The sequence below is a fragment of the Artemia sp. Qi Xiang Cuo genome, chromosome 1 (genome assembly GCF_049724085.1).
Source record: "Artemia sp. Qi Xiang Cuo chromosome 1, ASM4972408v1, whole genome shotgun sequence".
Lineage (NCBI taxonomy): Eukaryota > Metazoa > Arthropoda > Branchiopoda > Anostraca > Artemiidae > Artemia > Artemia sp. Qi Xiang Cuo.
Genome location: NC_142794.1, coordinates 69,075,849 through 69,103,671, shown reverse-complemented (window position 1 = coordinate 69,103,671; position 27,823 = coordinate 69,075,849). Strand labels below are relative to the sequence as shown.

The 27,823-nt window shown below is 36.4% G+C and overlaps 1 protein-coding gene across 2 annotated transcripts; it reads left to right on the top strand.

The window, feature by feature from the left end:
- Positions 1-3,243: 3,243 nt before the first annotated feature.
- On the top strand, positions 3,244-27,823 carry LOC148956654 (cytochrome b-c1 complex subunit 6, mitochondrial-like). Of its 2 annotated transcripts, none has more exons than XM_089096044.1 (4): positions 3,244-3,338; positions 17,592-17,636; positions 24,982-25,143; positions 27,723-27,823. In XM_089096044.1, the coding sequence occupies exons 1-4, from the start codon at positions 3,312-3,314 to the stop codon at positions 27,753-27,755; spliced, it is 267 nt and encodes an 88-aa protein (XP_088952170.1). In that variant the 5' UTR covers positions 3,244-3,311; the 3' UTR covers positions 27,756-27,823. The 2 variants fall into 2 exon arrangements, with proteins under 2 accessions (XP_088952170.1, XP_088952167.1); XM_089096041.1 differs by lacking the exon at positions 27,723-27,823 and adding an exon at positions 27,194-27,291.

Below are 27,823 nucleotides of genomic sequence, written 5' to 3'. Positions count from 1 at the left end.
CGTAGAAACTTTAAAAAGAGCTCATTCGATTGGAAATTCAATGGGCTAGTGCCCTTTTTAATAGTTGAAAGTGATTTGAGGACAACTAACCCCTCTCTCACGCCCATCTTTTCTCCAAACACATTCAATCAGTATTTTAGATAGCCATTTTATTCAACGTAGTTGAAAGTTTTTGAAATTAGGTTTTTAAGGAAGACAACCCCCCCCCCCTGTGAAACTTCCACAAATCAGCATCAATAAATAAATGAAACCCAAAACGAACAGAAATTACAATAAATAACCGAATGAAACTCAAAACGAGCAGAAATTAACATAAGTTGAGCGCAAAACCCCTATGCCTTCCCAAGGCCAGAACAAAATTGGCACTTTACTGAAAAAATACAAATGAATGTGCATTGTCAGTTTAATATACATATACTGATATTTAGCAATCAAAATGTTAATATTATTGATTTATTAAAGTTGTAAAAGTAAAAACATTTATATTTTTTCAGTAAAGTACAAATTTTGTTCTGGCCTTTTGAAGGCAAAGGGGTTTTGCGCCCAACTTATGTTAATTTTTGCTCGTTTTGAGTTTGACTTGGTTATTTATTGTAATTTCTGATCGTTTTGGGTTTCATTTATTTACCGATGCTGATTTGTGGTATTTTCACGCTTGGTAGATTATTTTATTTTTGCTCATTTTTGGTTTAATGGAGTTCTTTACTTTTCTTTAAAAACTTATTTTGTGGAAAAAGTTTTTATAATTAATCTTTTCGAAAAAACGTAACAACATCTTTCAAGTCACCATAGCATAGTTCAAAATTGACAACACAATAATGAAAACAAAATAGGGTCGAAAATAATAAGAGAACAAATTTTCTATTGATTATTTGGATAAGAAATTTCCCTGAATTCAAGGAAATTTTGTATTTCGGGGGCACGAGACGACCCCTCATTAAAAATTAAGGTCCGGGTTTTTGATAAGATTTTAAGACATATATATGAGTAAATTTCCACTTAAAAAATTCTAGCAATTAGATTTTATTTCATTATTCTTAGTTTTCAATTTATTTTACTGCTTGTTCGACAAGTCATTTGTTTGGAAAAGACATGCTTCTTGAGCCGGTGCTGTCACTCTTTCAGATTTTCCCAAAATTTTTAATATTTCAGCTCTGAGCTAGGGATCTTGAGAAAGCCGCTATAAATACTATCCTCAAAAAGTGAGTTGAGCATAAGTACTTTATTCATTACTTTGAATTTAGTTTTTCAAGTGGGATTGTCCACGTGTGGATCTCGGAATGTTGAAAAATTCTCAGTAGCAACCCTGCCCAAAACCTCCAACGGTTAAACGTTGATAGCCTTCACAAAAATGTTTTTTTTTTGTAATAACATTTTCCAGTAGAATGGGGTAATAATTTTCGCTTAAAAATGGAGCTATTTAAATTACATTTACAATCAATTAATTGATTCCCACCAAATTTCCTCCTGCAAATACATCCTTCCTCTCATTAATATATTCATAGACTATGTTGCCACCTTAGATTCAATGGGACGACAAACCTTGCGGAAGAATTTCCTTGAATATGACATGCCACAAGAATTTGTCAACATTTTGAAAGCCTATTACGAAGCATGTGCATCCAAAGTTGGAGTCTATGGGGAAGAGTCGCTATTGTTTGATTTTGAATGGGATGTAAAATGAACGTGTTAAAATGAACGTCTATACTCTCGCCAATCCACTTTAGTTACTTTATCCATTGGATATTCGACCATACCCATACCATTTGATATTCAAAATTTGAAGGAATAGTAGTTGGTAGAAATGTCAACTTCACGGACCTTGACTACGCAGTTATGTAAGCCTTCTCTTGGCAGACCCAAAATCACTCCAGCAAATTCCTGATTGGGTGGCACATTTCTCAGCCTACATCGGCCTACGAAAAAAATATGAAGAACACTAAAGTTCTTGATTTGAACGTCACAACCGGTTATCAATTAAATCTTAATTACCCACAACTAAAAAAAGTTGACAGTTTGATTTATCAAGGATCCAAGGTGGATCCCAATGAAGGATATGATCAAGATTTCCATTTAAGAATATCAAGAGCTCAAGCAATTTTCACTCAGCTCTGCAAACATCTTTGGGTCCGTCGAGAGATTAGATTTTGAATGAAGATAAGCATATATAAGTCAACAATGAGGGCAATCTTACTATAAGGTATTGAACCGTACCCCATTAAAGCAGCTCAGGGGCATGTTATTAAATGGATGACAATTTTAGTTGCAAATTGCAACTAACTGTACTTACCATTAGTAAGCGCACAGTAATTGAAATCAGTTTGTGATTGCAATCGGTATAAAAGGTATCTATGTATAATATAAATTTTACCTAATGCTGAAATAATGTCTACCATAACCACATGAAGAAAAATTTTGTTTTTTTTAACAAGTCAAAATGTGTGATAATATGGAAATATCAAAATGTATCTTTTACGCCTAAAATTATTTGAATTAACGTTTATATAATTGTCACGAATTTTATAAAATAGTTTCTAATTCTGATTTTAGAGATAATCATTTTTTTACTTGAAACACACATGAAAAAAAATTAAATTTGAAGCATAAATTTTACAACTTTTTATAGAATGTGAGAAACATAAAATTAAAAACAAGTCAACCAGTCTGATAAATTTGCACATCGTTGTTCTGACACCCATTGTCATTCAATCTTACTCTTACAATGTCATTTACTCATTTTCTTAGCCGTATTTCTGATCCCATTGCAGAATGAATGAAGATATACAGCACAAGACGTAGTTGCATGAAATACAACAGCAAACGGCAACGTAACTTCCCCAGTGGCATCCAAGGAAATCCCCCGTGACAGTCTTAGGCGTTTAATAATCCAATGGCACTTCTCCAGAACAGGGCTGATGATTAGGGTAAATGGTCCATAAAGTCTTCACTATATATTTTACCAGATTTTTTTAACAGAATCGTTGCTTCAGTAGCATGAAAAAAAGGTGTCTGAGGAATAAGGTGAAACTTTTTTTTCACTGATATGCTTTAATATGGACAATGATTGTAAGAGGAAATCAGATGGCAATAATTTTCAGCATAAAAGAAATTCCAGGAGACCCCCCCCCCCCCCCAAGAAATTTGCTAATGGCATTTATCATCTGGCTCATCTGGTTTCGATTCTATATTGCCATCTATTCATAAAAACACATAATATTTATACAGCCATCTATTCAGTTTCTCCGTTTTTGTAGGAATTGCAGAAAAACTGAAAAAGCATTCTAGAAGATCTGAAGATCATAGACTTGAAAATGAGTGAAGACAATAATGTTATTGCTGTAAGTTCTAAAGCCATTATGTTAACTTAAATGTACCCGATAAAATAAGCTGGCCCATTTGATTAATAGAATGTTAATTTTAGTTTCTGAATTGTAACTTGTTGTGCTGCTGCTTGTCTAAAATTTTACCAATTCAATTTTAAATCTAACTTCAGCAATAGGACTTGCATTTTCAAAAGATAGAACAGCTGTACTTGTGTAGGCTAAATTTGCAACTTTAGAAAACAAGGTCTTCCAAAATAATCAGCCAATTCTAACTAGCGTAGTCTTAACAATCAGCCAATCTTAACTAGGCTGTTTAAACCTAGGCTATATAAGCTATGTTAAAGATTAGGAGCCTGTTGTCCATGCCTAGTAGTCTAGGTAAATATATACCAAATCATATTTAGTTTCAAATAAAGTGAATATACCATTTGATGCCCTTTTTTTATGCTGATTACAAATATAACAGCCATTTCTATCCAAAATGAATTTTAGCCCCCCCCCCCTATATATGTCAATTCAGGATATATATTTGCACATATGGGGGTTGAGGTTAGTTTAGGTTAGGGGGGGGGGCTGAAAATCATTTCCAATAGAAATGATTATTATTATTGTAATAAGCATAAAAAAAACATCAAATGGTGTATTCACTTTATTCCTAACTCAATAATATGATTTGGTATATATTTACTGCAGTCTATAAATTCATTTTAAGGCACTGTCAAAATACTAGGCATGGGGCTGCATTGTAAAAACATGAACCTGCAAAATATATTAACTAGGCCTAAGATTATTCTGCATATTATGAAGTGAGAATTGTTTTCTTAAAATGTTTCCTTATGTTTGGTTGGTCTCCTAGGCTTACACCATTGTATTGCATTTATCATTTTCCTCCTGGTCAAATTTGGAACTGCAACAAAACAGGAGTGCCCATAGTTGTTTAGGCCTCAAAGCCAACTGCTAAAGGTAAATTTTCAGCAGTTTGTATTATTGACTTACAAATAAAGTAAACATACTACTTGATACCTTTTTTATGCTTTTTCCAATTATAATAAATCATTTTTGTCAGAAATGGATTTTACCCCCACCACTATATATACCAATTCAGGGTATATATTTGCATATTAGGGGGGTGAGGATAAAGTTCATTTGTGATGCAAATGAGAGGTAAGTTTAAACTTCACCCACATCCCCCCCCACCTTAATTTGCAAATATGTACCCTGAAATGATTATTATATTTGTAAAGAGTATAAAAAAAGGCATCAAGTAGTATGTTCACTTTATTTTTAAGTCAATAATATTAACTGCCAAAAATTTACCCTCCTAAAAAGAGAGCAAAACAGGTGGCACAGATCATGTTGGCAGAAAGAGTGGAAAATACCACAATGCTATGCTTTATATCTGTAAATCATCAGATGATTCCACCACTGCTTGTTTTCAAAGAGCCAAAGCTCCAGAGAGGATATATCAAGATGGACCACCAGGATGCATTGGCTTAGCCCATTACAGTGGATGGATGGATTACCTTGGAAAATTTCCTTTGTTCCATGCAATACTTTCTATAAGAGGTCAAACTCAGCAAAAATGACCCAGTTTCCCTCTTGTTTGACAATCATGAAAGCCATATTTCAGTAGAAGTAGTTTCCTTGTGTAAATATAATGACTTCTACCACCTAACCTTTCCTTCCCATTGTCTTCAACCCCTTGACATTTCAGTGTATACACCATTGAAGCATGCTGTCATGGAGTCATTTGACAGTTGGATGCAGTTAAATCCTGGGAATAGAATTTCAATACATGAAATAGCAAAGTTGTGCAAGCATCTGTTTTTGGAAAAGCTGAATCCTCAAAACATCACAGCTGGTTTTGAGAAGGCAGGAAATTGGCTTTTAAATCTGTTTGTTTTCACAGAACAATTTTCTGCCAGCTGAAGGGACAAACTGCCTATACTCAGCTGAACAGAATGCCCCAGATCCTTACAAAATGGATGATCCCCACCCTGGTTCAGTTCATGCTTCATCTCCTGTCTTGATGGACCTATGCCAAACTTTCCTGTGACCCTAACTCCTGAAAGTATCAGACAATATCAGAAGGCAAAAATGCAACTGAGTTCATGCAAAACTGCAGGACAGGCGACACGTTGTTACATAGGGGAAGTATCAGTGAGATTGAGACTGATGAAAATTTCCTTGTACAAATTTGTGCTTATGGTGGGAATGAAGCAAAACTTAGTTGTTTACTATGTTGTTGAAATTGAGGATATAAGTGGTAGAGTAGCAAAAATAAATTACCTGTGCAAGTCTGGTGAGAAGTACATCTTCCTTGAAAATTGTGCAGAAACTGACTTTCAAGACATTGTCATGAAGCTTCCTGCACTGGTTTTAGTAGGAGGAACTGGGCAAACAGCCAAGGTCTTGTATTTTGGTCAGTTCCCCATAAAGTAAATTAAATATTACATTTAACTTGTATATTATCTGACTTAAATATCATTTTTATCTGAACACATTATTACAAGTATTAATTAATGAATGTCTGGAAATGCCCCATGTGTGTTCAAAGTCACCTGTGGTATGGGTGACTTTGGACACTTGAAGGGGTCATACATTTTTGAATCTTGCCAAGAAACAACTTGATTGAAGTTGTTGAAAAAAATTACCAAGAAAAGTAAATAATTAAGCTAACTATACATGTAAAAAGGAAGTTTTTGTATCTTTTGAAATGTGCCTTGTAGGGGTTAAAAGCTTCAAACCATGTAGTTTTTTCCCCCTCTCCCCTAAGCACTTTGCACTAAACATAAAAAAGAGGGATGTGATTGTGTTTATGGCCCAGTGTCATGCCTTCTTACTTAGAAAGTGCTAGAATAGATGCAATTTAAGCCCACTCAGTAATCATGATCCTAGATAGCCTTGTTATGATCAAAGGAACCATTCTGCTATGGTTTAGGGTAGACACTGCTGCACAGTGTCAATATCTGATAAAGTACACAAGTTGGTTGGGTATGACAAGCAGCATCCTAGCTCAAATTATTTGTATATGTACGTACATGTTTATATGTAAGTAATAGATTTATAAATCTTTGGCAAATTATGAGTCAGAATTGAGTAAATGTATATTCAACTATTCTAATTCAACTATTCTCCAAAACAGATAAATGCTTTAAATGTGTGTCCATGTTTATGCTCCATTGATGACTATCAATGTGTTTAAAATATATAGGGTCCTAGTTTGGAGTCACTTCTCCTCTCAAGGAAAACTATAAAATTCTTTAAACACTTCAAAAATGTAAAAATATTTGCTTTTACTGCTGTTCCTAAATATACTTCACTTTACTTAACCACCACCTCCCCCCCTTCCCAATGTGTGAATCTATTGCTTAAATTAGATATTTTCCATTCAACTTATATTTCTTGATTTTGTTCATGGTTTTCCATAGATTGGCATTCAATCTATTTGAAGAAAAGAGCTATATATGCATGGGAAATATAAAATTTAGGCTATACATTTGAACATTAAGGGACACAGGAGTTAGAGAACTTTTCCAAATGACATAAGTGGGCATTTTAGAATTTTTAAAACTTGTTTCTAGAATTTTATATTGTTTCCTTCTGAGGCGAGCTAGTTATAAACTAGGACCATATTGAATATTTTTTACTTTTAAAACATTCAAGCTAATCACATTCTCATTAAGAAAATTTAGACAAATTCATTGATGAGACTATCCAATTTCTAGGTGGTTTAATAGAGATTTCACTGTGATTTAACTGCTTAAGTGGTGATTATCTGTCCAATTACTGTATATCCTACCCTACATTGAATTCCTAACAAATTGAATGAGCTGAAATCTGTGATTTATGCCAAAAATTATGATCTGGTCCTATTGAGTGAGGTTTGTCTCAAGTCTAGTAGCAACAGGCTTGAAGATTCCAGGGTATGGTGCTGTGTCTAACCTACAGTCTCCAGAATGCAGGTGTGGTATGTTAGTGCTATTCAAGACATGTTATAGTATATGGTCATTATGTCTCCCAGGTAACTCAAAATTTGTTGAATCTGTATAGTTTGACCTGTGTGATGATGGCAGTGGAGTAATAACCAGAGTAGGCTGTATATGCCTCAGATTGCCAAAAAACTGCGCAGACAATAGTAACAATGCTGCATAAAGCAACTATGAATTACACAGGGAACCTATTTATAGCTGGTGATTTTAACTTCTCTGACCTTATATGGAAAGAGGGATAACTGTATATACCTGTACTTACAAACAGAAGCAGAAGCACAAATCTATTCACAGAGTGCCTTTGTGACCTTAATCTCTACCAGATTATTGAACAAGCTACTAGAGGCCTACTCTACTGGACCTAGTGTTCTTACAGGATAAAGACCAGCTTCAGAACATAAATTACTTACCCCCTCTAGGAAAACGCAATCGTTTAATCCTAGAAGTGAATCTGTCATTTCATAAGATAAAAATTATTACACAAAGAAAACTTATGTAGATTACAGGGCAATCAGAAAAGAGCTGGAAGGCATAGTTTGGTCACTTTTACTTCAAGAGGAAGTTGACCAACAATGGGCTAACCTAAAGGACAAGCTACTTACACTTAAAAAAAAGCACACATCAGTAGAACTCATGCCAAAGCCCAAAACACTGCCTTTCATGACCCCCAAAATATGTAAGGAAAGAAACAGGAAGGGATGGTACTGGAGAAAGTACAATAAAGGAGGGAAAGAAGAACACTACCAAAAGTTTGCAAAAGCTCAAAACAAACTAAGAAGCCTAACTAAACAACTTTATGCAAGTTACAAGTCCAAGCTAGCTGATGATAGTAAGAATAAGCCAAAGTAGTTCTGGAAGTATGTATCTAGTAAGGACCATAGCAGACAGTCAGTAAAAGCATTCAGTACAGATAATAGCAAGGAAGTGACCAATTTGAAGGACATTGCCAAACTCCTCAACAGGCAGTTTGCATTGGCTTTCACCTATGAACCAGAGGGTCCTCTTCCTCATAGCCCATCATGCTGCATCCCTAACCTGATGCCACCTGTTCTACTCCCCCCTGTCATCCAAAAGTGACTTGAAGTGCTAGACATCAACAAGTCTGCCAGTCCTGATAACTTGCACCCAAGACTATTGAAGGAGCTTACCAAAGAAATTGCACAACCACTATGCAATATATTCCAACTGTTTCTTGACTCAACAAAGGTACCCATAGACTGGAAGCTGACCCATGTCACCCCAATACTCAAGAAAGGTGACTACACCAAAGCCAAAAACTAGAGACCCATTAGTCTGACCTCATCTGTGGCAAAAACCCTTGAGTGGATTGTGAATGGTGAGATTCTGACACATCTCCGTATCGATAATATAATTTCCCTCGACAAGCACGGCTTTAAGCCAGGAAAATCGGTTGAGACCAATATCCTTGAGAAATACAGCATTATAACAGATCACCTGGAGAAAGGAATCCCTGTGGACCTGATTTTGCTGGACCTAGCCAAGGCTTTCAACAAGGTACCACACAACTCTTTCAGATTGAAACTTTCAGCAGCAGGTACCCACGCAGATGTGATTGATTGGGTCATGCACTTTCTGACTGGTTGGACTCAGCAGGTTTAACTCTTCACAGCTAATGGCGATAAGGTTTTCTCCAAACCATGTGATGTTGTAAGTGGAGTTCCCCAAGGTACTGTTTTGGGCTCTACCCTATTCCTCATATACATCAAAAATATGGTGAACAGCACAGAAAACAACATCACTCTCTATGCTGATGACTCCAAGCTGTTTGGGCCTGCAAATCAACAAAGTTTGCAGTGTGGCCTTCATAAAATCCAAACATGGGCACAAGATTGGCTACTTGAATTCAACACATCCAAGTGCAGTGTCCTTCACTTTGGAAGCAACAGCCCCAGTCACCAGTACAACATGTCCAATCCTAATTCACTGGCTGACTTAGTACTTAAGACAAGTCCCAAAGAAAGAGATCTAGGAGTGCTGATAGATGAACAATTGAAGTTCCATGGCCACTGGCAACAAGCAGTTTCAAAAGCAAATTCAAGCCTTAGTCTCCTCAAATGCACCATAACCAGCCATTCCTGTACAGTCTTTCTAAGGCTATAGTTAGGCCTGGTTTAGATTTTGGTACATGTCTCACCTCCCCTTCCGTTAAGAATGATACCAGTCTAATTGAAGGAGTTTGGAGGCATGCCACAGAGTGCATAGCTTGCCTACAAGATCTCTTGTACAACAAGAGACTGGAACGCATGCAACTGCCAACACTCGTCTTTAGACGCCCCCATTGTGATATGATGCTGACCTACAAGTATAATGCACAACCAAATAACCCCCTTTTTAACAAACATTCAAGTCAGCACCAAATAAGAGGACACTCACAAAAGCTGTCAATACCTGAACAGGGCAACACTTCTTCTCCAAGTGTGTGGTCAACAATTGGAATAGCCTTCAAGCTGAAATGGCAACTGCACCCACGGCTGCGTCTTTCAAGTCCAGACTCAACAAGGAATGGAATGACAAGCCATGGAAATATGAGTGGGGCTGTCTGTCTCACTCAACTACCAACTGATGCCAACTTCATCATAATGAGTGTCTTGCTAGGAGGCTGATGTCGCTTTGGGCTTAAATTGTATCTCTCCAGCAGACCTCTCTTATGGTGTGTCACTGGGCCTTAACACAGTGAAAAAATTTTGCCATCATTGACCTGGAGCACAACAGATCCTGTATGGACCTTAATTGCTCCAAAGTGCAAATTAAGGTAAGGTAATTAATTAAGGTACATGTTTTTATTTAATCAAGATATGGTACTCCGGCAAATTTATTGGGTGGTATAGGCTAATTAAGGTTCAAAATCCCTTTTTAGGGCTAAAAACTATAGTCTAATAAAATAATAATATTACCATGTGAATTCATGTTCAACACTGCTCCTGAATAGGTCTTGTTTCAAATAGGAACATTCTTGGAATAACTTGTTTAATAACCTTTAAATTTAGGAAAAAGTTATTCCTACAACCTATCCTATATAAATACTATTATTGTTGCTCCACAACACTTGTCTTAGATTACTCTGGGTATTTTTAGTGTTTCAACCAGTGGAAGTATATCTTTTGGGGCACTGTGCAATGTTGATTTGTGGGGCCTCAATAGCTGTTACTGCAAACCAGGAAATTGCATTTATACAGGGCTGCCACCAAGTCAGATTTTCCACAAAATGTCCAAAGTTTTGCACAAATGGAAAAATAGTCAGAAACTGGAGCAAAGCCAGATTCTTCTATGTTTTTCCTGATTTCTGAAGAAATAAAAGAAGTAATATAGTTTTAAAGCAAACACAATAAAATTGTGGAAACTACTTTAAAAATTCTGGAATGCTTGCATCATTCTTAAGAGCACATTCCTTTACTTTAAAAGTTTTTGATGTTGAGTTTTTCTTGATCATTTTCTACTTTAGTCATTCTTACATCCTTCTCCAACATGTTGAACTTGTTTCTCAGCTGATGAAACAGTCCAGCATGTCTTGTTTGAATGCCAGCCCAGTTGTGAGAAGAATATTTCCCTGAAGGACCAGGGCTCCTTGACTAAAATACTAGATTGTTTTGATGTAATTTTGAATTCTAACTCCCCTCCTCATCAGGATAAAATGATATTGAAGTCATCCATTAAGAAGGGACAAATGGCACCTGAATTACCTAGTTTAATTGATTGCAATTATTGATTGCAGTGTTATAGCCAGTGCAATAAAGAAGTGAAAGAACCTGCCATTGGTGTTCATAGACATTATGAAGAAGAATTGGTAAATATCTAGATCATGATCACATCTAAAGGAAACATGATAATAAAGTAAAAAAAATGCTATTAGATTTCTAATTTTCTGCTGTTTCAAAATGTCATGGCTGCTTTTTTGACAGTGTACACCCCTACCAGTCTTAATGTTCCCAGACATAGTCACAAATAATATTTTTCTTTGTTGCTTTTCATATTGTGATGCATCATATATTCTTTGTTAAAATAGGTCTCTTCTATTTTTGACTGGTGGAAACCACTCTACCTTAAGTAATTAGAGTTTTGTTGTTATTATTTTTATTTTTTTTTCTTTAGTATATTATCGTTTTGTTTCCTCTTTTCGCATTTTTGTATGCTCTGTCATTGTACATTTATTGTATACGACGGGTTTTCAATATATTATATATATTATATTGTTTAATGTTTTTTTCTAGTTTTATATATCATAGGGCTATATTTGGGACCATTTAGGAAGGGGGGGGTACATTGTCAGGAAAGGGACCATAATATATGGAAAGAGAGTAAAATAAGGAATCAAACACTAGGTTCACACACAAAATTACAATGATAGACAATATTTGTGAAACAAGTATTGTCCAACATTTACTGACAAAAAAGTCAAAATTGAAAGGACATGGTTGAAGTGGATCAGGATGATATCTTACTCCCATGCTTTCAGAACCATGGCTGCTGTTTTGTTTCTCTTTTTTTTGTTAATCATTTTTTTGAACTGGACAGTCAGAATCAGTTTCTCAATCAACTTGTTTAAAAAAAATTGAATCTTCCATTGCTATTGCTCTTATGTTTAAAAATGCTCAGATATTGAATATGAGTTGAATTTCAATTTTTATAAATTGTTCCAGGAAGCAAATAAAATCTTCAAAGTTGCTGCAATGATCAAATTTATTTTCTTCTGTAAGTCTAGGGTAATGGAGCTACTTTCAATTTATTAGCATAATTCATTCAACACAAAGTGCATAGCTGGCCTATGAGATCTCCCATACAACAAGAGACTTGGACGCATGCAGCTGCCAACACTCGTCTTTAGATGCCACCATTGTGATATGATGCTGACCTACAAGTATAGCGCACAACCAAATATCCCCCTTTTTACCAAACATTCAAGTCAGCACTATACAAGAGGACACTCACAAAAGCTGTCAATACACAAACGTGGCAACACTTCTTCTCCAAGCATGTTGTCAACAATTGGAATGGCCTTCAAGCTGAAATGGCAGCTGCACCCATGGCTGCATACTTCAAGTCCAGACTGGACAAGGAATGGAATGACAAGCCATGGAAATATGAGTGGGACTGTTCATCCCACTCAACTACCGACTGATGCCAACTTCATCATAATGAGTGTCTTGCTAGGAGGCTGATGCTGCTTTGGGCTTAAATTGCATCTCTCCAGCAGACCTCTCTTATGGCGTGTCACTGGGCCCTAACACAGAGACGAAATTTTGCCATCATTGACCCAGAGCACAATAGATCCTGTATGGACCTTAATTGCTCCAAAGTGCAAATTAAGGTAAGGTAATTAATTAAGGTATATGTTTTTATTTAATTGAGATATGGTACCCCAGTAAATTTATTGGGTTGTATAGGCTAATTAAGGTTCAAAATTCCTTTTTAGGGCTAAAAACTATAGTCTAATAAAAGAACAATATTACCATGTGAATTCATGTTCAACACTGCTCCTTAATAGGTCTTCTTTCAAATAGGAACAATTTTGAAATAACTTGTTTAATAACATTTAAATTTAGGAAAAAGCTATTCCTAAAACCTATCCTATATAAATACTATTATTGTTGCTTCACAACACTTGTCTTAGATTACTCTGGGTAGTTTTAGTGTTTGAACCAGTGGAAGTACATCTTTTGGGGCACTGTGCAATGTTGATTTGTGGGGCCTCAATAGCTGTTACTGCAAACCAGGAAATTGCATTTATACAAGGCTGCCACTAAGTCAGATTTTCCACAAAATGTTCAAAATTTTGCACAATTGGAAAAATAGTCAGAAACTGGAGCAAAGCCAGATTCTTCTATGTTTTTCCTTATTTCTGAAGAAATAAAAGAAGTAATATAGTATTAAAGCAAACACTATAAAATTGTGGAAGCTACTTTAAAAAATTCTGGAATGCTTGCATCATTCTTTAGAGCACATTCCTTTACTTTAAAAGTTTTTGACGTTAGGGGGGACAATATTTGTCAAACAAGTATTGTCCAACATTTATTGACAAAAAAGTCAAAATTGAAAGGACATGGTTGAAGTGGATCAGGATGATATCTTACTCCCATGCTTTAAGAACCATGGCTGCTTTTTTGTTTCTCTTTTTTTGTTTATCATTTTTTTGAACTGAACAATCAGAATAAGTTTCTCAATCAACTTGTTTAAAAAACAGATGAACCTTCCATTCCTGTTGCTCTTATGTTTAAAAATGCTCAGATATTGAATATGAGCTGAATTTTCAATTTTGATAAATGGTTCAAGGAAGCAAATAAAATCTTCAAAATTGCTGCAATGATCAAATTTATTTTCTTCTGTAAGTCTAGGGCAATGGAGCTACTTTCACTTTATTAGCATATTTCTTTTAGATGTGGTCATGTAATAGATATTTACCCAAAATTCTTGTTGTTGTTTTTTTTTTTCAATCAAAATACCCAAAAAACAATTTCATCAAAATTGTCAAAAAAGGTACTCTTTTAAATGAAAATACCTACAAGAAAGGTATTCTTTAAAATATAAGGGGTAAATACCCCCTTCCTCCCAGTTGATGGTGCTGCTAGCCTAAGAGGGTTTTATTGTCATTCAGTCCTATCTCAGATAGAATCACAAGTGCTTGTCTCAGTCAAACCCAAGAAAAGCAGCAGTCCTTACCTGTTTTGCTCCAACTATTGAAGCTGAAAGTCGCTCAAGCCTATATCCCTGACAAAGAGTTCTGACAGTCTTTGGTTGCACTAAATTACAATTGCTAGTGATACCAATTAACCCAATGAATGCCGAGCAGTGAAGATTTGGTTGAGAAACATCTGATGCATCCCATCACATAAGCAATGCTTCAACAGTCCAGTCCTTGTTGAGACTGGCTTTGAATCTGTCCATTTTGGGGAAGCTCTTCTTGCTTAGTCCGCCCTACACTTTTATAACATGATTGTTGAAGAATTGGTCCATTTTCTGGTGCTGGCATACTTGCAGAATAGTTTTTTCTACATGACCTCTGGCACAAGATGATTTGTCATGCTGAAATGTAACACATACTAGAGCTATTATGCATCTCTGGAGAGATATATTCATACCTGATCTATTTTATTGATTTGTAAGGCAATTTAAATATCAGACTCCAATGTTGGTCTTAAGAATCATTGTAAAGCTTAGTGCTTGTAGTTACAGCCTGACCAATATGGATTTTTGGGGTATTGGCATTGTACTGATACAATACCAATATAATTTGCCAATAAATTTCCCTCTGGAAAAAACCTTATCTAAAGTTTAAACCTCCCATTTTTTGCCTATTTTCATATTCACATGTTTTGCCCTGGTCTATTACACACCAAAGGACAGCCTCAGTAATTCACTGTGGATTCCAAAAATTAGGTCATTTACAAGAATTGTTTGATTTTGTTTACCTTTCCTTATCATCAGCTTCTGAGCACACAAACAAAATGGTGGATATTTGTTGAAGTGACAAATAAGAAAAAAATAATCAAAGAAGCTGGTTTAGCTAGATACACAAATACATGAAAATCTGATTGAAAGAAGCAAGAATCAAATTCGAAAAAATATTTATTGAAATTGATTATTCAAAACCTAAATTTCAATTGAAGGACTTTGAATTTTGATCATTCACATATTAATGTTATAACTTTACTTTATTTTCGTACTAACAAATCCGTGCTCAGCACACTGGATACAGGGGTGCAGCTAGAGTTTTAAGTTTGACGCAGGGATTGAAAGAATGTGGACACATGAGCTAAATTTTCAAGGTAAATAGATAGATTTTCCAAGGTGTTGACATGCAGTGGTGACACCTTGGAACTCCCCCCTCCACACCTTGCAACACCTTCTCTCCCCTCTAGCTGCGTCCCTGACTGGATATCATGGTTTTAACTGATTGAATTTCGAATCTTTCACGCACGCAAGTGAGCATTTATTAAACAGAAATGTATGGTTGATTGTATTCTTTTTAGTTGTTTTGGTACATCCTTGAAGTCACCATACATTTAGAACATTGCTGCACTAGGTATGTGTTGACAACAAGTATACTTTGACTTTCTTTGACTGACCTCTGCTGCTCTCTCCACCATGGTCAGACTTAACTGGTGGCTCTGCCATCAAGGACCAGAACAAGTAAAAATTACCTGAGGAAATCTGGTGTCATCTTTTAGACTAACATCTTTTTTTTTAATATATGATAATGGCACTGATCCTCATATTGGCTCAATAATATTGGTTGGGCTCTACTTATAATGGGGGATCTGCTTGTAGTTATGAATTTGATGGTCCCGAGAGCCTGGTTTGCATATGTCACTAAGTACTGGCATGGTAACTGGATTTAAGCTCATCTTCTTTATTATCCCCAAGATCTCTATCTTAGGGTTTCACACTAGAGGGTGTCTTCACCTCAGTGTTTGTTGATATAATGTGTTGCTATTGTATGTTATTTCTTTCAGAATAGATACCTGTGTACTTTTTAGTATTAATTTTCAGTCTCTATATCACAACCTAGTCACAAAAATTTTCAAGGTCATACTTACTGGGGCTCTACTCTACTTAATATCAATAAGACCAATAAGTCTTTAGTTGTCGGTATATAGGCAGAGAATATCTTAATTGTTTCTATGTATATGATTACCCTACTGTAGATATTGAAAAGTCTAACTCCCAAGACAGATCCTTGAGGTACCGCACTTATGAATTGCGCTTCTGTTGACCATTAAGCTATACTATTGTGCCTTTGTTGTTGTTATTGATGGTGCTTTTAGGGGATTGCTTTTTTGGATGTGTCACTGTGATCTAACTGTCACATAATACTTGTTAAGAAGACTGGTTAGGTTTTTTGAATAAGACTGGTTTGGTTTGATGAATAAGACTAAAGGACAATTGCTACAATTTGGATGCTCTGTAGTATATACAAAGAGCTATGTCTCACGCTTAATTTTCTTATTGTATTCCCTCTTTTGATTGTCTGTAAAACTTTTCTTCCTTCTCATCCTCTTTCTGTGGTGTACTGTGAACCTTTCCACATATTTGATGTATATTTCCTTTGCTATAATCAAAGGATAAAATAGGACGTAGATATAATCCAGCATTCAAAGAAATAGTTAAACTTGTATGAAAATTAATAATAAGTTTTTATCTTAAAATATTATAACACCTAATTCAGACAAATTGTGTCAGTAAAATAAACATGTCAATAAATCAACGTAATACTGCTCTCAAGCCTACCAGCTTACACTGAAAAAAGCCCTGTGTGCATACTATAACCACTACTACAACCATTGCACACTTTCATTATTTGTTCATGGTTTTAGTGCCAAAACATTTTATTGGGGTCTCCTAGGTAGAAACACCATATATTATCAAATGAAGCATTATGCCACCTGTAATATCATGCCAAAACAGAGTTGGCATGCTGCTGCCAATAATATTGGGATGTGAGGGATCGCATTCTAACCAATATTACGAAACGACATTGTTAGGACACCAGTAAGGGGGCCCATACTTAACCCAGGTTGCAGCAGCAGTTAGCAACCTAGTTAGAGACAATAACGCCCCATAGTAAAACTACACTATATGATAACTAAGAACTTGCCTAAAATCTACTTTTTATTGGCCAGACGTTTTTAGTCTAAAACTATCTAGTCATATATCAACGTGATGAAACTAATGCTCTGATACTCCCCCTCTCTCTGGGAATATCTTTACCAAACTGAAGCTATCAACTCGGACAAATTTCCCAACCTATACTCCAGGGTTAAGGAAAATCATTTGTAACATATAAGGAAATAACTTACTTTTAATTGTCAAACAAGATCAATGGATTAACTATAACTATAACTGACAAAAACTCATGTAACTCAATACAAAGGAAAGCACGACAAAGAGAGATAAGGAGTGATCAATCAACTCCCCCTTAATTCAAACATGTCTGAAACTATATTTTACTTAATTATAAATGCTTATTGGAATCAAATTCAGTCATACAGACAAACTGTAATTCCCAAGAGCCATCCAACAAATGATTACAAAATATCAAACGAAAATCAAACAATAGTTTTTAATATAGAGTCAAAACAAATTAAAGTCAGGGCATTTAATGAGCAACAGAAATTAAATTTACATAAAATGGCAAAAGGAGATTTAACTGATACCCAAATGGGTATTTCAATACCCAAGACATATGTTTTAGTTGGTCTCTGTAATTTCAAATATGAGTTTCAAGAATAAATCCTCCTAGTATATTAAGTTGTCTTTCTAGGAAAATGAAGAACCTCAGCAAGAAGAAGAAGAACAGGAATTAGTGGTAAGACATTTAGATTTGTTATTATTTACAGACATATATTATTAAATAATTCTAGTAATTTGTTTCTGTTAGATCTTGGTGCATTTTTGCAGCTCAGAAAATCATATTTCCTGTTTTATCACTTTTGGAGTTACATATCATGGGATTTGTTTTGTGAAAGTCCTGGATTAAGTATCAGTGAAATCTAAGACAGCAGGGGCAGCAAGAGGGAGAGTGAGAACCTATATTCGTTGAGCCTCAGGAAGTGAAGAGATGTGTCTTCCCAACCCCCAATATTTGTATGAATTGGTCAACCCAAAACTTTAGTAAGTTTTTTTACTTACTAGTAAAAAAAAGAAGTGAATTAAACAGATTAATTTTGAGTTTTCAAATATGCACCATTAGCAATTAATATTCAAAGATGAGGAATAAAAAAAGAATAATGAACAATCCTGAATTGAATTTTCTCTGCAAATGTTACTGCTTCTTTTCAAAATAAATTAGATATATATTTCTTGAACTTGGTTGTTTTCTTCCTAAAAATACATCTGTATGTATTTCTTTTATATTAATAACTAGCACTTTCAGAATCTAGACAAATGAGCTCAATAAGAAAGTTTTGTGAATTGTGATTGTAATTAAAATAATCAGTTTTAAAGATGGAAATTTTTGTGGAAAAAAACTTTGTTTTCTTACAGAGTAAAAACGGCTGCCATCTCAATACTAAACTTTAAAAGGGACAAGTTACTAGGTGTTGGAAAATTCAACTTTCAAAGCCCCCTGCTTTTATAGATTGTTTTTAGGGTTTATGCCATGGGGCAGTTGCCTCGTGAGAATTTGCTTCTACTACTTGGTAAGCCTGGTTCTTCAGTTGTATTGGCACTGGTTGTTGTCTCAAGCTTGACTTATGTCCCATCCGTCCTTGAAGGTCGTTTTGGGGCCTCTTCTTTAACCAGTTCATTGATATGCCTCCTGTAGGTGCTGCTGTTGTCAGCCAGGCGGCAGAGTTGTGGTAGGTTGCAGGGTGAGAAGTTTTCTTTCCGTCTCTTTGGAGGGCGACCTCTGGGGCGAGAACTGTGTACTCGTCCATCGAAGATTATTTTCGGGAGACGAGTACTACCCATGCGTTGGGTATTTCCAAGCCATTTGAGTTGTTGTAGTTTTATTTTGTCCTGTATTGTAAATTTGACTTTCAGATTATGGAGAAGCTTGGAGTTGGAGATTCTGTCGTGGTAGGTGATACCAGCGCATGCGTCGTAGGGATTTGGTTTCAAAAGCAGCTAGGCGGCATTGATCGTCTGTTTTAAGCGTCCAGGATTCACAGGCATAGATGGCGATTGGAATAATGAGGGAGTAGAATAGTCTCGTTTTGAGAGTTGTTGTTAAGTTGTTATTCCTCCAGATGGGCATCAGAGCTTTAAAATTAGAGTTTGCAAGTTGCAGGCATATCTTGATGTCTTTGAGTTTGTTGTTATCAGAAGTAAGTAAGCTCTCAAGGTAGGTGAAGCCTTCCACCCATTCAATAGTATCTCCACCAAGCTGAAGGCTGAGATTTACCTGTGAATTGAACTTGCGTGAGCAGCGCATGGCTTTCGTTTTTGAGGTGTTCATGGCCATCCCGAAGAGGTTGGTGGACGAGTGAACACTGTTAGACTGAGATTGTAGATCTTGAAGGGACTCGGCTATAAGGTCTATGTCATCAGCATATGCTAGTTTGTCTATCACCACTCCTCTGACCCGGGCGCCGGGTGGGTTGTCTGTGAGTGAAAGGGCTGCAGCTAGGAAGACACTGAACAGCTCCGGTGATATTAGGTAACCTTGAAGCACTCCGGTAGAGGTTTTGAAGCTCTTGGTAAGTCCTTCTCCAGTCATGATGCGGCTTCTGAACTTCTTATACATGTCTTTGATCAGCGAGATCAGGTTGGATGGGATGCCAAAGTGAAGAAGGATGTACCATAGACCTTCTCTCCATATCCGATCGAGAGCTTGTTTAAAGTCTATGAAAAGATGATAGATGCTGCGGCCATGTTCGCTATACTTTCCTATGATCTGCCAAACAGTGAATAGCTGAGCAATTGTTGATCTATTAGGTCGGAAGTCTTCTTGGTATTCTGGAATGACCATTGAGGAAATGGCTCGTATACGCCCGAGCATGACTCTTGTGAGGATTTTTGATGTGTGGCTGGTAAGACTTATTGGGCGGTAGTTGTCGCAGACAGCTTTAGAGCCTTTCTTATGCAGGGGCATTATTGTGGCTTCGCACCAGGGTGAAGGGAAGTGACATTTTTCCCAGCAGCTGTGGCAATTTTGTAGTAATGATCAAGGAGTGGTTTGCAGTTTACTTTCAGTAGTTCGGGCTGTATAGTAGTTTGGAGTGAAGAGGGGGGGGACTTGGTAAAGGTCAAGGAGTGGTTTGCAGTTTACTTTCAGTAGTTCGGGCTGTATAGTAGTTCGGAGTGAAGAGGGGGAAGACTTGGATCTGTTGAGGTTATGGGGAAAGTGTCGAGAATTGTTGGGTCTGGGTGGATTTCCAGATTCGGTTTATTTTTAAAATGGTTTTTCCATCAAGAGCGGATTCTGTCTGTGGATTGTATTTGGTTTCCATGTTCGTTGAGAAGGTAACACGCTTTGACGTCCTTCTTATTGGCCAATTCCCGCATTCTTCTATACATGTAGTGGGGGTCCCCTTTCTTGAAGGCCGATTTACATTGATCACACGTTTCTTTAATAAAAGCATGATGTGCACGTCTGATGGTTTTCTCTACAGCTCGTTTGAGTTGCTTGTATCGGTCCCTACTTTCTTTATCTTGCTTGTCCGTGAGTCGGCGCTTTTCGTCGCAGAGAGAGATATTCTCGTCTCTTATCCAAGGTTTCTGATTGGTTTTTTAGGTACCCTGTGTAGAATTAGCGACATTATATATGATATTTGTGCTGCTAGTCACCAGGTTGTCAATATCTTCTTGAGACAGCATAGGTGGAGAGGTCGACGTGAGCTCCGAAATTTTTTCGGATAGAATGGTGATATAGGTCATACGTGTGTTCTCGTCTTTCGAAATTTGGGGGTTTTCTTAGACGACTTTGATGCTATTTTAAGTCTTGCTTTGAACCTAGACATGACAAGCGAGTGGTCGCTGTCTAAGTCGCCACCAGCTAGCGTGACTGTGTTTAGGACAGACGTTTTTCAACGTCTAGACACGAGGATGTAGTCTATTAAGTTTTTAGCTTTTCCATCCGGTGAGGTCCAGGATGTCTTACGGCGAGGTCTGTGCTTGAACAGTGTGTTTGTAATGACTAAATCGCTGTCTCTGCAGAATTCGATAAGGCGTTCTCCTCTTCTTTTCATTCTTCCATGTCAAAATTTGCCTATTACGTCTTCGTATCCTGTGTGGTTGTGTCCAACGATGGCGTTGAAGTCACCAATGACAAAGATCATGTCCTTTTTCGGGACAGAATCAACTAGACTTTGAAGCTGGAGATAGAAGTATTCCGACTCTTCGTCGTCTCTGCTGGAATCCTGAGCGTATACTTGGATAATTGTGAGGTTGGTGGGTGAACCTTTCAGGCGGATCATGATGATCCGTTCCTTGAGGGAGGTTAAGGAGATTAAGGATTTTCTGGCTTTATTAGACCGTAGGAAACCTACACCTTTTCGATGTTTCCCATCATTGCGTCCCGAAAGTAGAAGGGTAACATCTCCATGTTTCTCTTCACCAGTGACTCGAAGATGGGTTTTGGCAAGACCAACAACGTCCCAGCTGTACCGTGTTATCTTTCTAAGGAGTAGGTCTATTTTTCCTTGTTTAGCGAGGGTTCTAGTGTTGAGGGTACCTATTGACATAGTTATTTTTGGAGAAACAATAGCCTCTAGGGCTGGAGTTGTCAACGTAGATATATTCGCGCAATTCACGATCGTCGAGTCGTTGGCTGCCCCGGACGCTGTAGCTCTTAACGCATTATCGTCGGTTACCCCAGACGCGGTAGCACTGGTTCTCATATATGATCTCTTATTTATATTCATCATTAAAATTAAAGAAGGGGTTTCTTGGCTGGCTTTGGGACAGCGGTAAGCCACTCCTCTCTGTCCCTAGCAGGGGCCGACTGTATCTATTACCGATAGTGCGCCTTTTTGGTGTCCTGCAACACCATCAATTTAACCCATTGCTAGGGGAAGATTTGTGACTGACGGGACGTATTCATATGCCGATGGTCCCTGCCCAGTGCACATTAGAGGGGTCATCCTCCTCCTCCGTCTGAATTTAAGGCCCCCAGACGAGGATGCTCCAACTATGTTTCAAGACCCCCAGAGACTGGGTCCCCCCTTGGTCCACACCTCACTACCCATGAGGTACCCTACATATCTGTAGGGCGTTCCCCTATCCGCCACCTGGAGACGCGCTGAGTGGCCAAGCACATACCTTTAATTTATTTAATTGCTCCAAATTCTATACCTGTCAATCTTTTTTTTTTACCTTTTCTGTATTTATTCCTATGTACTCTCTGTAAAAGTTAATTTTGAATACTTCTCTGCGGTTTTTTTTCTAAATTAAACACAAGGTACTTGGGTAATGAGCAGAATGATCATAATGAAAAGCAGAGCATACTGATAATATCCCTTATAATTGCTGAAACATAAGCAAAATACTATTTTTAGAATTAAAGTAAAAACAATTTTGATGTCCCCTTTTCTAAGCTATAATGATAAAGTTCAAACAAATGGGGATAAAAATGAAAAAGAAGCAAGAGATCACGCATACACTATGACATATTTTAGGAATGCTGAGATTATTGCCCTTTGAACCTAACCCATTTTGTTCATACTCAGGCCTCAGTTCGCAGTCACAGAAGTACCTGACGTAATTTTAAATGCTACAATTCAAAATGAGGTCACACAGTAATTTTGAAGATCTTTTCTTGCTGAAGGCTCCCGCAACAGTTTTCTGTTGTCAATAACTAACTGGAAATTAAGGTTGCATATCGTTCTGACTGCATGAAAAGATTTGATTATTTTATTGCCAAACTCCTTACATCTCTGATTGGAAGAGAAAGTTTCTAATGATAGGCTAGAAAATTGAAAACACAAGTTGTCTATTGAGCTTGAATCGTTTTTCGTTATCCGAAATAATATCCCAGCAGTCTGATGCCAAATAGAGTTCGGATCTCACTTTGTAAAAAAAAGACGAAAAATTTAAAGTTGACTTTTACAGAGGAGTAAATTTGGCCTGCTATGGAAAATAGATTTAAATCTGTTTTTAGCCTGAAAAATACCATTTGAATCCATAATGCAGAGGTCAGAGAGTGTAAGTAATGAGTAGGGTTTGACTGTAAGAGGACGTAATCCTACATGTTACCAGCAAGGTATTATCATCAACACTATCTTATTGGCGTTGTTTACATAAGTAATTGAACCATTATTTTCAGTTATCAATAGTTTTTTGGAGTTCTTAATAGTTGGCAGTAGGTAATAGGTCTTGGAATGCAATTACTTTTGGGCTGTTACAAATTTGATGCAATATCCTTTATTTAGAAATATTAAAATGTTAAAATTTTGGTAGAGTATAAGTTAAACTATCTTAATTTAAAATCGAAACCATGATTCAGGCGCCAGTAAATGGTATATTACCTCAAACGTATTAATTTATATTTAACTGTAGATAGCTTGGATTTTTATTGAATTTTGCATTGTCTTATTTATGCCATCACCAAAGGTTTATTCTGAGAGGGTTGTCAAGCATTTTATGTTTACCAGGAGAATCTCCCATTCTTGTTAGCTGAATCATGGCTGTTTACCTTCTCCTGTGTTGCGATGACTTCTGTTTTATCTTGTATCCATTTGGGTAAAAGATCTATGAGATTAGTAGAGTAAGAGGTTTTCCTGTTTCTGAAAACGAATTAATGCCTCAGATATGTCCAAAACTTAACACAATGAGATTAGAATGAATGTCACATAGTGGTGGGGAACGAAAAGCTGTGAAGGACAAAATTCAATTAAGGTTAAAAACAATATACCAATAAGGTAAATTTACACTTAGTGAAAGAAACTTGAAAAACAAAGATCAGATATTTCAGCAAGAAAACTTTACTAAGCTGTTCTTGGTTTGAAAGAGTATGCAAAGAAAGTATGAAAAAGACCAACTTTCAAAAACCAGGAAATAGAACAATTGATTAAATACTCAAGACTAATAAAACCAAAGCAAAAATATGATTGGATTTAAATTATAAAAAGAAATACTCATGCAAATACTAGATTGAGTTCTATTCATGCCACTATATCTATATATGTTGCTTATGCCAAGGAGATTTCAAGGCCACAAAGATTTTCTGCGAAATTTGCAAACCTTGTGTGGGGTATGCACTTGACTTATTTTGTCCTAAGGATAATAACAACGGTTATAGGAGAAAGTGGTATCAAATGGGAAGGTAAAGCTCTCCGAGACTTGGGCTATGCAGATGATTTGAGTGTCCTAGATGAAACTAGTTTTTGAAGGCTTTGAGAGTTATGGATGCATGATTAGGTTTGAAAATTAGTATTAAGAAGACAAAGGTTCTTAAGACCAGGAATAAATGAGGATGAAGAGGTGATGTTTGGCAACAAGAAAATCGATCAATTAGATAGATTCACTTACCTGGTAGTATTTTAAGTAAAGATGGCGGTTGCAGTGAAGACGTAAAAAGTAGAAGAGCCTTTACGCGGGGTGTTGCTTTGCAGTTGAAAAAGATTCGAATGAATAGAAAAATAGGCTGCTAACTAAGATTTGAATATTATATGCCATGTTCATGACAGTAGTTAAGTATGGCTCTGAAGTATGTGTGCTTTAAAAAGTTGAGACAGGCCATCTATCTTGAGCCAAAAAGCAGGTCGCCAAATAGGGTGGGAAGAGGTCTTAAGAAGGGATTTGAAGGAAATTGGAAGTGCATGGAGGGGGTAATGGATGGAGCTTTGGATAGACTAGGGCAGAGGAGGACCATGTACAGCTTCTGTGTTGGCCTCATGTAGCTTGAGCTGTAGTGATTTTTAAGGGCAGGAGTAGTATTCATCCTAGAGATTCGAATCACATGAACTTGTTTTTTTGACTGGCCTTTGCAGTCCCTTAAATACTAATAGTGTTCTTCGACCTACAAATACTTTATTTGTGCCCTTTAAACTACAAAATGCAAAAGTACTGACCTACCTACTGAGAAGACGGGGGGCATCTTCTTACTCTAATTGTTTATTTAAGTACCTGATTATTTTTTTTACTGATTTTAGGGGATATCCTGCCCCTCTACCCTCGCCCCCTGTATACAAGTATACAGTTTCGTACAATACAAATGCAGTTGGACTATTCTAGTAATCTGTTTAATAGTCTTTTTTTTATTTTCTGTTTAGGACCCACTTGAATCCTTGAAAGAGAACTGCGGCAACTCAAAGGAATGCATCCAATACAAAGAGAGGCTAGCTCAATGTAATGACAGAGTTAATAGCAGATCAAAAACTGCAGAAACATGCCAAGAGGAGCTCGTTGACTACCTACATTGCGTTGACCATTGCGTATGTACCTTCTCCCGTTACACACACACACACATATATATATATATATATATATATATATATATATATATATATATATATATATATATATATATATATATATATACATATATATATATATATATATATATATATATATATATATATATATATATATATATATATATATATATATATATTAAGCTTCTGCAATTGTGAATTTATTTTTTAGTCCGCAAAAAAATGTGGTGATTTAGTTCCGCCCAATTTAAACCAAAACTAAAATGGGAAAACAGAACAACCTAATAATATGCAATAAATTGTATTTACGATAATTTAATGTTTCTCTAATCATAGGCAGCGCAGAGTAAAGAACGATGTGGGCATAATGTTTTTTTAGGCTTTTAGGCCAGGGCACTTCGTATCGAAGAAGTTGTCGTAGAAACTTCAAAAAGGGCTCATTCGATTGGAAATTGAAACAGCTAGTGTTCTTTTTAATAGTCGCAAGTGAATGGAGGGCAACTAACCGCCCTCCCATCCCCACCATTTTCTCAAACACATCAAGTCAAAATTTTGAGATAGCCATTTTATTCAACATAGTTGAAAGGTCCTTAAATTATGTCTTTGAGGATGACAAATCCCCACAGCTCTCAGGGCAAGGGTTGTAAATTATTCCCTGGGGCCATATAAGGTTTATGTAGCAAGGGTGATCGTATAAACTTCGATTGGAAATTGAGAGGGCTAGTGTCCTTTTTAATAGTAGAAAGTGATCAAAGGGCAAATGCCCCCCCCCCACCGTCCATCATTTTCCCAAACACTTCCGATCAAAATTTTGATATAGTAATTTTTTCAAACTAGTTGAAAGGTCTGGAAATTATATCTTTGGGGATGACAACAAACCTACCCCCCCCCCCTCTTCAGTCCTCGGGGCAAGGGTTGTAAGTTATGTCTTGGGGGCATATAAGGTTTTTTTATAGAAAGTGTTGTCTTAGAAACTTCAAAAAGAGCTCATTCGATTGGAAATTGAGAGGAATAGTGCCCTTTTTAATAGTCGATAGTGATTAGAGGGCAAATGCCCCCCCTTCCCCATACCCATCTTTTCCCAAACACTTCCGATCAAAATTTTGAGATAGCCATTTTGTTCAACATAGTTGAAAGGTCTGGAAATTATGTCTGAGGATGAAAACCCCTACAGTCCTCAGGGTATATAAGTTTTTTTTTTATAGAAAGCTTGGTCGTATATATTTTGAAGGGGACTCATTGGATTGGTAATCAGAATTTCTAATGCCCTTTTTAAGAGTCAAAGTGATTAGAGGACAGCTATCCCTCCCTACCGCCATACGCCATGTTTTCCCGAAATATATCCAATAGAAATTTCGAGACAGTCTTTTGATTCGAAATTAATTAAAAAAAACTTTTTCCACAAAATAAGTTTTTCAAAGAAAAGTAACGAACTCCATTCAACAAAAATTGACCAAAAATAAAATCAAATAATCTACCAAGCGTGAAACTACCACAAATCAGCTTCGATAAATAAATGAAACCCAAAACGAACAGAGATTACAATAAATAACCGAGTCGAACTCAAAACGAGCAGAAATTCACATAAGTTGGGCTCAAAACCCCTATGCCTTCCCAAGGCCAGAACATTATTTGCGCTTTACTGAAAAAAATATAAATATTTTTACTTTTATAACTTTAATAAATCAAATAATATTAACATTTTGATTACTAAATATCAGTTTCTGTATATTAAACTGACAATGCACTTTCATTTGAAATTTTTCAGTAAAGTGCAAATTATGTTCTGGCAATGAGGCAGTGACAGCACGCCACAAAGCCAATGGTTAATAAGGAAGTAGGTATATTGTCTTTTCTCTTTTTTTTTAACTGGAATCAAGCCAAGGATTTTTAGTGTATCAATACTTTCAATTATTAATCAGAATCTTGACCGATTAAATTTGTATTTGCTGAATAATAACCGTGCCTTGAATCTTTTTCTTTACGTGTCAGATTTCACTAGTTTATCTTTAACGGAATGTTGAATATCATTATCTTTTTCTGATTTCAGGTTGCTCCTAAAATTTTGAAGTATTTGAAGTGAATTCGCTACATTTTAGGAGATATTGTACTTTTGTTTCAGTCAAATAAAAAGGAACCATTCCTCTGTTTGCTTGTTCAAACCTTTTTCTTCGTCTTAAATCGTGTTTTCCCTCGGTGTTTTTGAACAAAATGCCATATTCAAAAGCCACTTAATATCGTATTTCCTTGTATTGCACGGCAAAGTTCAGCTATCTTGCATTTTTCTTCGAAAGACAAGCTGCCCGTTGTAAGACACCCAGCGAAAACAGGACTTTGCTGTGCTCGTCAAAAATCAAAACACCAAGGATAAACAGTGTATACGTAAACAGTGATTTCCCAAACCACAGTATTCTATTTAATAGCGAGGTTTTGGGAAACTCTGACAAAGGACAGGTCGAGTTTCTTGTTCTCATCTTTACCCCTTCGATGCCACTGCTATTGTTTGAAAAGAATGTGACATTTTATGAGTATTTGTGTTTCTTTCTTTTTTCTTTTTTTTTCCTTTTTTTTGATTTCAGGTTGGTCCTAAAGTTTTGAAGTATCTGAAGTGAGTTCGCTGCTTTTTAGGAGATATTGTACTTTTTGTTTTTATCAATTAAAAAGGCCAAATTTTCCTGTT